The sequence below is a fragment of the Phoenix dactylifera genome, chromosome 9 (assembly GCF_051530095.1).
Source record: "Phoenix dactylifera cultivar Ajwa chromosome 9, Ajwa_hap1_PhDact_Kaust_v1.1, whole genome shotgun sequence".
NCBI lineage: Eukaryota > Viridiplantae > Streptophyta > Magnoliopsida > Arecales > Arecaceae > Phoenix > Phoenix dactylifera.
Window position 1 is genome coordinate 25,233,000 of NC_143198.1, and position 15,661 is coordinate 25,248,660.

At 39.0% G+C, this 15,661-nt stretch overlaps 1 protein-coding gene across 4 annotated transcripts; it reads right to left on the minus strand.

Annotated features, from left to right (window-relative positions):
* Positions 1-8,965: 8,965 nt before the first annotated feature.
* On the minus strand, positions 8,966-14,875 carry LOC103709297 (histone deacetylase 6-like). 4 transcript variants are annotated; one of them, XR_015968882.2, is made up of 6 exons: positions 14,043-14,874; positions 10,645-11,085; positions 10,420-10,562; positions 9,718-9,808; positions 9,485-9,620; positions 8,966-9,099 (listed from the first exon to the last, which is right to left on the minus strand). XR_015968882.2 is itself a non-coding variant. In XM_088704544.2 (6 exons), exons 1-5 carry the CDS (start codon positions 14,748-14,750, stop codon positions 9,517-9,519), a joined length of 1,491 nt encoding a protein of 496 aa, XP_088560670.2. In that variant the 5' UTR covers positions 14,751-14,875; the 3' UTR covers positions 8,966-9,099; positions 9,485-9,516. The 4 variants fall into 4 exon arrangements, 3 of the variants coding, with proteins under 3 accessions (XP_088560670.2, XP_008792799.4, XP_008792802.4); XM_088704544.2 differs by having other exon boundaries at positions 9,485-9,624; positions 14,043-14,875; XM_008794577.5 differs by lacking the exon at positions 8,966-9,099 and having other exon boundaries at positions 9,320-9,624.
* Between the last annotated feature and the right edge of the window lie 786 nt (positions 14,876-15,661).

Consider the following 15,661-nt stretch of genomic DNA (forward strand, 5'->3'; position numbering starts at 1 on the left):
CATTTGTTGCCCTTCTTTTAGAGGAATCACCATGCTTCTTTTGTATTCACTTTCTTCTTCCTTTTCTCCTTGGAACTATATTTAGATCATCTGTTCATTAGTGGTAATCATACCAAGATAGCTCTTTACCATGAGATCATATCCAACGACTTTGGGGTGGATAATATATATTGTAAATATTAATTCTTAGTCTACTAGAAATTATACAGGCGTAGGTTTCCCCACTCTTTAAAGCTGCCTTCTCTCAATTTGGGAATGCATGATGAAGTCCAGAGGGGGTTTTATCTCTTAAAACAATTGCAGAGCCAGATGTTACTTCTAAGCCAGCTTAACCCAGGACAACATCCAAAAAATAGCCAGGATGTATCAAAAAATGTATCCTCGCTCCATGGGACAAGATTTAAAATATAAATAGTTGGGGATAATTACAGGAAGTATCAGATGTGCTGTGCTGTATTTGAGGTGTATCAGTGTTTGGTACATATGAAATACATGGTAGGAGCATTTCTTCTCGGGAAGTATTGGCCAATGGCCATTTACAAGTGTGGAAGCAAATAATTATTGTGGCAAGCTAAAGCCACAAAATGACATGTATCTTTGTTGAATGCATGAGTCTGAATATCCCTTCTATCCTGAGTTTACATAATGGGTTTCTAGATATGAATTTTTAAACTTTGGATGGCTAGAAAGCTCTTCACCTTTTCTGCATGAATCTCAGGGTTACATTTCCAGCCCTTTTGCTATATCTCCTTTTTTTTTTGTGCAGATTATCTCCCAACCCCAATTGTAGCCTTTTCATATCTTGTATTCTGCCCCATCAACGAGGATACAAATCTATTCTTTTGTAATTTCTATTAGCTTCACTTCTCCTCTTATTTATTGGGGCTGATCTGTTTATATCTTGGATGTTATGCTTTATTGGAATAATTTAATTTCTAGAATAAATAGCGGCGCCAATTAGATAGAACAACGCCTGTTGGCTATGCAGATAGTCAGCTGAATCATTTTAGAAGTACATATCACAACCAGCAATATTTTACTGATGCCTGTAGTGTTGGGCAACGGGCCGTGCCGGGCCGGGCCGGCCCGGCCCAGGCCCACCGGGCCAAAGGACTAAACGGGCCGTGCCTGGCCCGGCCCGCTTATGAAGCGGGCCGTGCCTGGCACGGCCCGTCCAGCACGGAACGCCAGCCCGGCCCGGCCCCAGGCCCGTCTATTGGCGGGCCGGGCACGGCACGCCACGGGCCGTGCCAGGCACGGCCCGTAACGGGCGCAAACGGGCCGTGCCAGGCACGGCCCGCAACGGCTTCACACGGGCCGTGCCGGCACGGCCCGTCTGGAGAGGGGGGAGGAAAATAGCCGTTTCCAACGGCTATTTTCGGGAAAAAGTCCATTTTACCCCTCCCAACAGTCCAATAACGGCTGAATTGAGGGGTATTTTGGGAAAAAAATTTTTGGGCTTCTATAAATAGCCCATTCCTCCCTCATTCTCACCACACCAAACCTCTCATTCTCTCCTTCTCTACTGCTATTATTTCTCTCTTCTAAAGTGCTCTTCTAGCAATTTAATTTTTAGTTTGTTCAAGTGCTACACAAGAGGAGGTTCCTGTTGAGAAGAGAAGGTCGCTTCTGTTGAGAGCACAAGAGGAAGCTCGGAATCTCGGCTCTGCCTCTGCCCTCCGACCCTCTACTCAATTCCTCCTTGCGGTTAGTTTTTATTTTTTGAATTAATCATAGATATGTCATCTTTTGAAGAAAGTCAGTTTGGCATTCATGTTTCTGAGGGAGAAGAAACTAATCCCCAACCCCATGTTCCTAGTTCCTCTAGAACTGGTGAACCGAGTGAAGATCAAACCTCTTCTCGTAAGAGGACTAGTGCTGTATGGAATGAATTTGATAGAGTTATGGTTGATGGAGTCTGGAAAGCTAGATGTAAAAAATGTGCCAAACTTTATAGTTGTAGTAGTAGTGGGGGAACAGGGCATTTAAAAAGACATCAAGAGAGTCATAGGATGCATGATTCTCATGCTCAAACTCAAAGTACCCTTAATATACAAGGGGGATTACTTGTAGGTAATTTTGCATATAATCATGAAAATCAAAGAAAAGCACTTGTAAAATGGATAGTTAAGGATGAATTACCTTTTAGTTTATGTGAATCTTTTAATTTTGAAGAATATGTTCAATTAAACCTACAACCTGCTTACAAAAGAACTAGTAGGCGTACATTTAGAAGAGTAGCTATGACCAACTTTTTAGCAATGAAACAAAATTTAATTGAAACACTTTCTACTTTAAATGTAAAAATTTCATTAACTTCTGATATTTGGTCAGCATCTGTAGGTAGTAATTGTTTTATTGCCATTACTGCTCATTATATTGATAATGATTGGCAATTAAATAAACGTATTCTTGCTTTTCGTGCTTTTGATTTTCCACATTCTAGGCAACAAATTTCAAATATTATTTATCAAACTGCATGTTCATATAATATTAATGATAAAATTATGTCTATTACTTTTGATAATGCATCTAATAATAATTCTGCTGTTGCATTATTAAAAGACTCATTGCATCCCATATTAGATGGAAATTTACTGCATATTAGATGTGCATGTCATATCTTAAATCTTTCTGTTCAAGCTGGCATGGGCATGATTCAAGATGTGATTTCAAAAATTAGAAATGCAGTTTCTTTTATTCATGCTTCAAGATCAAAACTTCAAGAATTTAAGGAATTATGCATAAATCATGGTAAACGTTTTAAAAAATTTAAACTTGATGTAATTACTCGTTGGAACTCCACATATAGCATGATACATGATGCATACCCATATAAAAACTTATTAAGTGCATATATTAATGATCGTGGATTAGGCTTTACATTGTCTGAAACTGATTGGAATAAAGGAAAAATTTTGGAAGATTTTTTGCTTAGTTTTTATAATGCTACCAATGTTCTTTCTGGTATTTATTACCCTACTTCATGTTCATTTTTACAACAAGCATATATAATTAGTCAAAAATTTGCAGAACATAGATATGATGATGTTTTAATGCCTATTATTGACCTAATGGAATCTAAATGGAATGAGTATTGGGACAAGATATGTCCTATGCATAACTTAGCTGCTGTATTTGATCCTAGAGTTAAATTAAATGGCGTGCTAATTTTACTTGATGCATATTCTGAAAATATGAATCAAGATTCTGAATCTGCTAAAGATGAGGTAAAACAACTTCTTTATGATATTTATGCTATATATGATGAAAAAATTCGTGGATCTAGAACACAAATACAAACCTCTATTTCTTCTTCTAGTAGTTCTCGTTCGTCATCTATTTTTTCATTCATTGCACAGAGAAGACGCACACATGCTTCAAGTTCCTCTTCATCTTCTTCATCTTTAAGTAGTGAACTAGAATTTTATTTACGAAATGATCTTCAGTCTGCATATGATGAAAATCAAATAGAGAATCTAGATGTATTATCTTGGTGGAAGAGTGTTAGAAATCAATATCCTGTTATGTCTGCAATTGCACGCGATATTTTAGCTGTGCCGATGTCCACGGTAGCATCGGAATCCGCTTTAGTGCAGGTCGGCGTGTTCTTGACGAAAAGAGAAGTAGGATGACGGGCGAAACGGTGGAGATGCTTCTCTGCTTCAAGGATTGGTTGGATGCTGAGGCAAGACTTCAAGATTAAGGTGGACATAATACAACATCCTCTGATGATGATGATACAAACACTACTGAAGACTGAAGACTGAAGACTGAAGAGTGAATACTGATTTACTGAATCACTGATGATTAGTAAGATTTCTTAATTTTTTATAATTGTACATTTTTATTGTATTCTGGAGGTCAGACCAAGGTCCAAACCTCGGCCCTTTCTTAGTTTCTTATTGTATTCTAGAGGTCAGACCAAGGTCCAAACCTCCCTTCATGTACCATTTTGATTTAAATTAATAAACTGGTAGGGGTCTATGCCAAACCCCCCACCATTAAGGTGGCTTTATATTCATAAATCCTTAGTTTTCAATATTTATTAATTTTTTTAGAAAATTTATGAAGCATTAATTTTTATCGGGCCGGGCCCAGGCCCGGACCGTGCCAGGCCCGCGGGCCAGCCCGGCCCAGGCCCTTATGGGTCGTGCCGGGCTGGCCTGCGGGCCGTGCCGTGCTTGGCCCGCGGGCCTAGAACGGGCCGTGCCGGCCCAGGCCCGAAGCGGGCCGTGCCGGGCTCGGCCCGCGGGCCAGTACCCTGTGACCCAGCACGGCCCTCTCAAATGGCCGTGCCAGGCACGGCCCGGCACTGTAGCAAGCGGGCCGTGCCAGGCACGGCCCGCTTCACGGCCCGGCCCAGTGCCCAACTCTAGATGCCTGTTGCTGCTGAATAGATCTTCACCCTCTTTTCAGGAGCAGTTTCTTCTAGTTGTCAAACAGACTGGTATTTGGGACACTTAATCCTTTTGTTAAGGATTATTTGAACACAAATTTTTGGGGGAATATGCAGACTGGATTATAATTATGAATTTGTCTTTTAGCTAATTAAAGTGCAGTAATTTTTGCTCAAAATAAAGACATGCTAGAATTGAGTTTCTTGGCACATTGCTTGGCTGCCTAGATTTATGCCTTGATTGTTATATTAATTAGCCTGACCTTGTGGGTATTTTTTTCGAACTCCACATCTTTTGCAAGTTGAGCTCCATTTGTCCGTTGTTGTCATCCTAGGTTTCAGGTTTCCAATCTGTTCATCTGTTGCTACCTTCCTAGATTCAAACTTCCCAATAGAAGTTCTCCCGATTAGCATTCTCTGTAATTCTCCCCATTAGCTTTCCTAGCTCCAAACTTCATACTCAATATCGCTTCCTCTAAGCTATTACTTTTGATTTTAATCTTTCCACTTTTAGCACCTTAAGTATGGTTAGGCCAGACAGCACAGGACAATACTAGTAGTATAAGAAGAACCGGCTAGGTATCTCTATACCTATTAAATGGACAAAAGAGAGAGCTTTACCCTCTCCAAAATTTAGAAAAAAGAATTCTTAAAAAGTCATAGAAAAATGGAGTTTTCTAATCTTGCTGCAGAAAACTGTATCTTTTCTAAAATTCCAGCCAAATATTTTTTTTTTTAATTTACCTTCTTTAATTAGAGGTAAAATCACTAATTTAAATCCCTTTTTTGATTGGAACTAAACTTCTATAATCAAAAAATATATTAATTAGAAATATAAATTAATATATCTTACTTTTAAAACAAAAAAAAACTTTTTCTATATAAAATTCTTATCCTTGCGCGTGCACTTGCAGAATGCTGGTGTCCTAAAAGGATTATGCTCTGCTGGGGAAAAAATAGCTGTGGTTGAATTTATTGAGGCTTTTCCCACACTTCTCCCATGCTACAACACGGTTACGTTAGTTCAGTTCCTCTAGCCTTTTGGCTCCTATAAAACTATATTTCAAGGGCAGTTATGCTGGCAAAATTGTCAACCCCAATATAACCTATTTAATAAACAAGTCAAAAATTGTCAACTCGAAACAACCAAGTTATTTGACATGATCTAGGACATCTGACACATTTAATCCACTTTACCATTTGGTCAAGTTGGGTTACATAAAAGAAGACATAATTAACCTATCACAATGACTTGAGACAATTAAAATTGACCTGAAATGGTTGACCATTTACATGTTCCTGATTTGAATGCTGCTTACAGTCGGAATCAGACAAACTGTAGGGGACTTGCATTACATGAAAACAAATTTCATATCACAACCCAGTTGGCCGTATTCATCAAGTCTTCATTATGCCAACGAATTCCATGACAATGCTAGAAAGCAAATAAGGGAAGAAACAGAAATATATGTCCACTGCCAAACTCAGAGGTGCTATACTTACAATACATGCAACATAAGAAAAAAAAGAGAAGAAATTTATTGTATTACAAGGTAGAAGAACTTTTATATTGGTGGCAAATTCAAATATGGAGGTTGAAGAATGAAAATCTAAATTATGTCATACAATCTCACAAGATCAAGAATGTTTGTAAGAAAAAAATAATCATAGATTTGAAAATCTCTTGCTTTGATAAATATATAGCGTTTCCTTTATTTCCATGTACCTGAAAAAGAACAAGGGCATTCAAATACTAGGTATTAGATGTGTCATTAGAATGTTTCTTTTTCTTTAAGTGCATTTTAGGTAATTTCACGGTCTGCAAATCTCCCTCTTTCCCCCCCTCGTTTGCATCGCAATCCTACTACCTGTTACAGGAAAGACCTTACATGGGTCCACATCCAAAATCTTAAAAATGAAGCAGCAACACACAAAATCCCTTGCCTGAGGTACAAGAGAGAAGGGATAAAGGATCAATCGAAGTTGCCAACCATTCGGGGGACCGCCTATAGTGGAGTTGCCTACGGCTCTCCGTGATGTTCTGCTTTTTAATTTTCTTGACTATATTCATACACGTTATGTATGATAGCACAACAATTTGTCCACACACATATTACTTCTGCCTATTGGAGTTATTGCGGGGAAGCTCTTCCTTTCCTTCCCCCACTTTTAGTGAAGTTCCCATTGACTCTCCGTCCCCTCTTTGCTTTCTGGCAACCGCGGATTTTGAGAAGTCCATTCTAGAGCAAATGGGCATCTCACCCACAAAAAGAGTCGACAGCTTCTCATGGATGAACATCAGCGAGTCTTTCATCTTTCAGATACTGTGAGGATCCGTGCGGGCGTGTATTTAGTCCCATATCGGTTATTCGCTGGGTAGATCTTGGGTACTTATACAGGATCAAGGAACCCAAACAATATCTTTCGGCTAGCCATTTTGGGTGAGGTCCTGGGTTGTTACAAATGGTATCAGAGCGGACCCAGCCCATAACTTATGTGGACTAGAGAACACTGTAGCACGGATCCATTGGGATTGACCACGGACAGATCGTGGTGTTTGTGATTAGATTTGAATGGATTTGAACCCTTAGCCTGACGAGGACGTCAGGGCTTGAACGGGGGGAGTATGTGAGGACCCGTGCGGGCGTGTGTTTAGTCCCACATCGGTTACAGATACAACAGAGCGGATGAATGTGCAATTGAAATGACGACCTCATACATGAAGGTCCGCCAAGGCAAGGCGAATCACTTTGCACATATACTATATTGATGTAGATCCTTAACAATGGGTAATTCTCAGCTGCTTCAAATTTTTATGGTTGGTCCTACATTATGAACATGTTTTTACTCCTCAGACAAAAGCTGAAGTCTAAATTTCAAATAGACAAAAACCACATCTGAGAGCTCTAAAAGAACCGGTGCCTCATTCATTAATGACGCCAGAAATTTTTGAAAAAATAACTCTAATTTACAAATATACAATATTTTGTATGGTTGCCAAGTGTTACAAACACGGCATAATAGCATTTGCCCTATGAGCTAAACAAAAATTTTCTGCAAAGGTGCCATTACTTTCTAACATAGTAAGGTTAAATTTTAAATTTTGGTAGGTTACATCATTTATTAAGCAATCAAATGCATTAATAAAAAGGCAATGCAGTCTGATGACTTCACAAATCCTAAACACCACCATCAAACTTCTTCATATTTCCTCAGAAAGTCCACCACTATATTGTCGAGACAACCTTTATGTTTGTGGGAGGAAATGATGCCTTTTACATGAGCCATCTCTTCAAGCCATGCCAATTCAGTGAGTATCAGATAAGGAGATAATTCAGGAGCTTGAGGCTGCGGTCTCAGTATCAGACCCAACCCATTGACATAGCTGCCTCTAGGAGAAACAAAAAATCATTTCACGGATTTGGAGATCATCAAAAAGATCATAGAAAGCCTGAGGTCATAAGTTCAAAGTCATTTTAACCTCTATAATTGATTGAAACAAACCAAATATGAACTAGATATTCTCTGACTGCTAAGCAACATTGACTGCTAAGCAACATTAGAAGAGTCGTCTTAAATCATTTTGCTATTTTGTTTAACAGGTAGAAAACCAGAAGACAGTTTTATTCGACTAAATCTCCTATGTATAATTAGATTGCTTCTGCATGTCAACATGATGAACAAGAAGAAAAGTGGTGAGGAAAAGACCAAGTTACATCTTGTATTGGCACCACGTTTAGCTACCTGGTAAGCGCACTAATTTAAGGTACCAGGATAATGAGAACCTGGAATTGGATACGAGTCTTGTAGGAGATTTCTGCAATCAGATAGCAATAATTCAGGCACTGCTATCTGAAGTAACACATTGAAGTTTTTCAGACTATTAATTATCAGCAATCAACTGCAGCACTACTAATTATTACCAATCAACTTCCCTTGACTCTTGTGCACTTGATGGAAATGCATCTCTCGAATAACCAATTCTTAGTGACCCCAGTTAGGCATTCTAATGTGTCAAAACACATGGGAAATATAACATAATCGCCTAGAAAGCTATAGGTAATCCCTGAGAAACATGGCTAAATATCAGTAAAATAACAAAAATGGTATTATACAAGTCATAAATGGCAACTTGCAGCTTCCCTCACGATTTTTAAGATTTCTAGAACATCATGTACCATATCTAGCTTTGGATAAACTAACAACTACATTCCTGATTTTATTTCACATATCATGCATTTACATGTCCATCCTTTATCAAATTTGAGAGAGCAAATAAAAGAATACACCACGAGGAAATTTGATGGGCATTCAAGAAGAAACAGGCGGACAAAGGTTTTGCTGAAATTTTATGCACGTGTATGATGGGGCATGATTCAATCGTCACAAGGCGAGAAACTCCAAACATTGTGATGATACCAAGAGTAAGAATTAAGAATGACAGTATTACAGAATTCATGGTACTGGCCTGCTTCAATGGTTCGACAAATCACAATAAAGTTTATCAAGTTATTTCAAATCAATGGCTTGATCATATCTTTGCTGTTATAACAAAGATAACACCAATCCGTATCATGATCACATATTATGGTGTCATGGTCTATTGTCATCTCTTCTAAAACAATGGATATGTAGAATGCCCTTCCTCATGATTGTTTCCATCAGAGCAACAAGTAATCCTTCAAAACTTCTATGCCCTCCTGACAATGAATGGCACCTCTAGTATAAGATCAAACAGCTTTATTCCTGGATGGAGCATCTGCAACATTCTTAATCTATCCAAGATGCTTTGTCTATTGGTGCATAATGTATGTATGAATATCAATTGTGCTTTATTGTTCTCACATAGCATATGAGAGAGCATATAGCCTATTACTTTGGCGTAGCTTAAAATCACAGATAGTTTATTATTGCAGCGGGTTTAATTTGCATTTTGACTTCTTAACATTGAATATCAATGTTAACATAAAGATGGAAAAGAAAACATTGAAAAGTTCCATCAAGGAATTTCCTTAGGGAACAATAATACAAAAAACATAATAGTGGATCTGTTTAAATTCAAGTTTTATTGAAAGTTGCAGTTACCATATTGTCAGGGTGCACTGCAAATATATCATTTATGCTAGTTTGTCCATGTTGAGGCTTTTGGCCTCCTCTGGTTCAGAATCATAACATTCACCACTCAATAGTTGACTCCGTGGCCTGCAATCCATATCCTCATCTTCCTACATGAAAGAAAGTTCTTAGGATCACACAAAATCATTTAAAAACATAAAGGTAAAAGGATTCAAGTAAATCTGGTTGCAACAGGGGACCACCTCCTCAGGGGTTTCTGTATCTGGAGGTCTGGCCTGAAATTGTACATTTGGAACATGTTGTATCTTCGAAAGGTGCTCCAACAAAACATTCCTAATATGTTATAAACTGGTTAATACAGAAAGAGCAAGATCTCAAATTACAAATATCTGGTTATTACTAAGTAAATGCAGGGAAAAAGGAATTAAAAAATTCAATCATGGGATGGCCAGTATTCATGGCTACTCTAAGTCCAAAGAAATGTTAAATTTAAGTAATGTGAAAAGAAAACAAAGCATTCAGATACAAACAAGAAATCTCACTGATGCTCAAGTAACTAAACGCTGCTCTCCATAAAACCAGTAAAGAGCGCAGTTGAAGTTCAACATGTTGAACAACATCTTCCATTAGCAAACAATTTTTAATGCAGTTAGAACTTTTTGATCAAGAAAGTATTTGTTGCCAATTTTTAACCACAAAAATATAGGACATAATACCATAATGTGAACCAATTTGATAACCTACTGATATGTAACACTGCATATAATTTTATGTACTGTTAACAATATTCAAGAAAGATCATATCCTCTCAGACACCATATATGTGCGTGTATAAACTACTCAACAAAAGAATTCAGTTATTACATATCATAAATAAACATTTCATATGACAACGTCATGAAGCATAAACGAAATAATCAGATAAACTTATGGTTAACAATTACCTCATTCTCTCGAGATCTTGTGGAGAGTTCTGATTCTCTAAGTTTTTTGGTTCAATATGAAGATTATAGTCAGGACCAAAGTACTCATAATATTCATTATATGGCAGCTTATTATCTGGTTCCACTCCAACTGCAACTGCTGTCTGCACCATTGTAACATGTAACATTCTATAACCATCTGAAATTACAGTGATGCTCAATGATTACAAAATATATGCAACAAACCTCATAGCACCAGCAGCGAGCAACATTCCTCATGGTATAACCTCCACCTCCCACAACCATCAGAGGTACATTAAAAGATCTGAGATATCGTAGACAATCGGCATGCCCCTTCACTGACAAGTTGAAGCAACCTAGCCTATCTCCAGCCAAGGAATCTGCACCACACTGGAGAACAACTGCATCAGGCTGATAAACCTGCATTACCCTTTGGATAATTGGTCTAAATAGTCCACGGAAACTATCATCATCCATTCCATCATTCAAAGGAATATTCAGAGCATAGTACTTTCCTTGCCCAAAACCAATGTCCTTGATATGCCCCGTCCCTGGAAAGAAGTCCCCATATTTATGGAATGAAACAGTCATGACTCTATCAGTTGTGAAAAAAGCCTCTTCAACACCATCTCCATGATGGACATCAATGTCTACATACAACACACGCTGCCCAACAACTCAGTCAGTTAAAAAACAAGGCTAAATTTTACCCTAAAAAAACAAAGAACAAGGTCGCAAAAATTAAAATATAATAAAGATAAGGAACAAACTGATGCAGCATATACGGACAGATATGAGCAAGCACTAAAAAACTCTGTTATAAAGTGAAAAATAACTCCCACAAGAAATTCATGTAACTCCTTCAATTGTTATGCATTTGTACTTATATGGTCACAGATAAGAGTGACTAATAAAAAAAAAACATAATGTGGAGATTGCCAGACTGTGGAAAGATTCGGATAAGGCAGAGGGAGGGAGGGGGCAAAAAACATATAGTTTTCATAAATCCGGGAAATGTATATTATGTACCAAGAGGTGGTTTGCTATTGGACTAAGAAAACAAAATGCACATAAAGGACATATTGAAATTATATGAATATTTTAAAGAAACTAATGTGAAAATCTACATCCAAGAAATCATCATTTACAATGATAACAGGTTTTGTTTATTATGTAAAATAAATACACCGTTCTATAAGTACATGCTTTTATAATCAAATAGGCACAACCACAACAAATATGAGAAGGAAATGCCGACTTCAATATGTTTGCGAATTATACTGAAAAATGATGGATAAAAGGGCTGATATACTAGGAACTGAAAGCTTCATAATTGCTATGTTAATGAATTTTTGTACAAATGGAGAAATGAATTCACTGTACAATTTAGCAATATATTTATGAAATTTACTCACATACCAAAATTATACAAATAAAGATCCTACATAACACAAATTACCCTAAAATGGTGTGTAACAACCTTTCTTGGGTTTGGTTACTTTTCTTCTATTTTCTTATGATTATTGACTGCTATTTTTTGGTCCAAAACTTTTTTTTTTAATAGCAAAGCTGCCAAAATCAGAACTTCGAAGGCCTAGCTGAAACCGAAACCAAAATTTCAAACCTTGGTCAGGTTTCAAAATGACTGAGACAAATAAAAACTGGATGTCATGTTATGTGAACAAATAAGAATATAACATTCTTGAGTAGGGATTACTATATCATCAACAAACTAGACCTATTATAGATCTGATATCAATAATGTTAAGTAGGATAAAAGGTTTAACTATATCTATCCACATTGTACAATGGCATATATTACATATCATGTTGCAAAGTTACTTGTCAAAAATGTGTGTGAATCATGTAACAGCCCATAATGTAGATCTTGTGGCAATTCACTAAAATGCTGATTACTGAAACTCTAAACTATAATCAGCAAAACCTGCTTTAAATGTTCAGCTTCCTGTCTTCACGAACAAACCTCTTCTAGGCCCATTTTGCAAAAGCCAGAAAGGGGTCAGATTAACTAGAATGAATTTCAGAAAAGAATAAGGGCTTAGTCAAACATTGGATGAGGCGAGCACGGAATTTAGAAATTTTTTCATTAATTCTAAGAAACAAGTATCAGGCTTTTCTTTCATACCATCAAGTAAGTATGATAAACAAGTATCAAGTAGGTCCTAGATTCTTCACTGAGTCCATCAATGCATATATAACTAAATGATGATTGGAAGGTTGGATAAATTAGGTTTTCCACAATCTTTCTCACCTGCATATTCAGTAAATCTAACAATCATATGATATAAACTCAGCACAGTGAATTTAGTCCATGATAAACAAAAAAATGATTTTTCATGATCTCTATAGGACAGAAATATCGCCATCAAACTGGATATAAAAATATATAATAATCCAAGATCCTTCGTGAAAATCTTTCCCTTCGCAACTTTTATATCGAATAGGGGTGAAAGAAGGTCCTTTTTGATGGAGGCCCTTTATTTCTATACAATGATCCAAGATCCAAAATATATAATGATCCAAGATCCTTGGTCAAAATATATAAGAATCCAAGATCCTTAGTCAAAATCGCTCTGACTGTCACATCCCAGGGAGGCGCTCTAAAATTTTCCGATAAACCACCATTTGCTCTTCTTTAATAAAAATCCAGTAAGGAAACCCTTGCAGCCTTCTGGAAATTCACCCTTTCATCTTTGTAATTGCAGGTTAAATTTCATCCTTGTCAAAGTCATTAATCAAAAGCTTGTAATCCACCATACTGCAACCATATCAAGGAATGTTTGTCTCTAGGATAGCATCAGCAATGGTGACAACAAAACATTTGAGCAAAACGGAAACAGCTGAAGATGTCAATTAAGCTACTTTGTCAGTGTCTTCCCTTGTGGTTCTTCTCAGTGTCTTCCCTTGTGTTTCTTCTCAGTGTCTTTCCATGTTTTCTCCACATGTAAGTTTCCTCCATGATTTAACTGCTCTAACTGGCATCCATCCATCCCCAGTTTCCAATTTCACATCCAATTCCATTTCCACAATCCGCAAATATTACCGAACATCAGAGGAATCATCATCTGCAGAAACCTCAGTGGCTCTAAAATTATCACTTTCCAGATTCCGAATGTACACAAATTAAAAATCAAATTCTGGTAAAAAGTAGCCGACCAGTTCAAAATATCGATCAGCACTGGTGGAGCGAGATCAAGTGTTGCATCTAAAACTACGATCTATCTAGGCAGCCGTTTTACCAAAAATAGAAACCTGAACCATCTATTGCTGCAAGACATACATCCTGACAACACGGGTTGGAGATAAAAGGCAAAGAAGTCTTAAAAATCATCAAAAAAAAAAAGAAGAAGAAAGAAATAGAAAAGAAAACATATAAATCAATCTACTAAACACTAGCATATATCATGTCTTCTTTGACTGCAATCATCTCGCTACAATCATATTATAAATCCTAGAAAAAAGAAAAACAAATATAAATCGTGTCCATGGCTAGAAGAACTGGCAGTACAGTTTTGAGATGGGGAGGGGAGTCAGATTTATAAATAATATAAAGAGTTTATAGTTAAAGAAAGAAATAACCAAGAACACTGACTGAGACTGACCTTGTGGAACTTGAGGAGCTCAAGGATGCCGAGGACGATGTCGTTGACGTAGCAGAAGCCGGAGGCCTCGCACTTCTTGGCGTGGTGAAGGCCGCCGGCCCAGTTGATGGCGATGTCGGCGTCGCCGCGGTTAAGCTTGACGGCGGCGCCGATGGAGCCGCCGGCGGAGGCCTGGCAAAACTGGAAGAGGCCGTCGAAGACGGGGGAGTCCTCGCTGACGTTGAAGCGCTTGAAGAGGCGGGAGTCGGAGGAGGCGAGGGTGGAGAGGAAGTCGACGTAGTCGTCGGAGTGGAAGCGGCGGATGTCGTCGGCGGAGGCGGGGAAGGGGCGGCAGACCTCCATGAGGCGGTGGAGGGAGTAGTGGACGACCAGGTTGTGGGCCATCCGGATGCGGTGGGGCTTCATCGGGTGCCCCTGCCCGTAGTAGTAGTCCCCTATGCTCGGCTCGTAGAAGTAGCTCACCCGCCGCTTCTTCGCGTCCGGACCCGACGACGCCGCCAGCGACGCTCCCTCCCCCTCCCCATACGGCCCCCCGGATCCGGACATGGACATGGGATCCCTCTCTCTCGAGCTCTTCTTCACCCCCCCTCTCTCTCTCTCTCTCTCTCTCTCCCTCTCGGTGGTGGTGGCAGCCGGAAGGAAAGAAGACCCCCTGAAAGATGAAGGCAGGGCGGCTGGCTCGCTTTGACACCGAGAGCGTGAGGACATACAACGTGGACTCCAGCCTCCAACCGGCCTAACCCGAAAGCACGTTGACGTCGTTGAATGAAGGTGAACTGTACGTCGGGTACTATAATGGCCAACCCGGGTCCAACATTTGAGTTAAGATAGGCTGGTGTGGACGGGAAACTTGAACTCCATCACCATGCTTTGCTATTGGCAGCGACAGGTCAAAAACAATCTAAGGTTGGCAGGCTTCGAGGAATTCAGTGGGAGTAGTGCATCAAATTGAGTTCGAAACGATCCCACGTTTGGCTTTCTGTTTTTTTTTGGTTAATGCTTCCCTGAGGGCAAATCATGGTTTCTCACCCATTGACACGCAATGTATAGCACTTAGAACTTCTAAAGCAGCATCACCCAAGCTTAATTAGGCTGACCCTCTCACCAGTCAACAAGATTCCTCTACCGCGTTCCTGTTGTAAGTTTCCTTCAAGCACCAAAAAAAAATGAGAGAGAGAGAGAGAGAGAGAGAGGTTTTTTATTTTTTCTAGTACTTGGGCTCTCTGACCGGTTACCAATCAGCATGTCTGGTAGCCCAAGAAAGGTGCTGGGCACCCAGACCTCTCTATGGTCTCTCACCATTCCAGGGCTGGCTTTATTGTACAATGCTCTTCGAAAGCCATACTCATGGCAGCCTTTGCTGCACTCCTCCCGCTTCCCTTACTGTCGTACAGGCCCAACTAAAAACTTCGAAGGGGGTGAAGATTGCCTGGAACTCCAATTGGAAGAAGAATCGGCCAGTCATCAGACAAATTGGATCGCCTTCCATTGATGCCCCTTCCACTCGGTGGAACCGAGGAAAATACTTATCTAATGTGACTAAGTATTTTCCTTGGGAAAAGTGGAAAAAATGTAGATCGGGTACGGCTCGTTCTCAGAACCGAGCTTTAATATAGCTC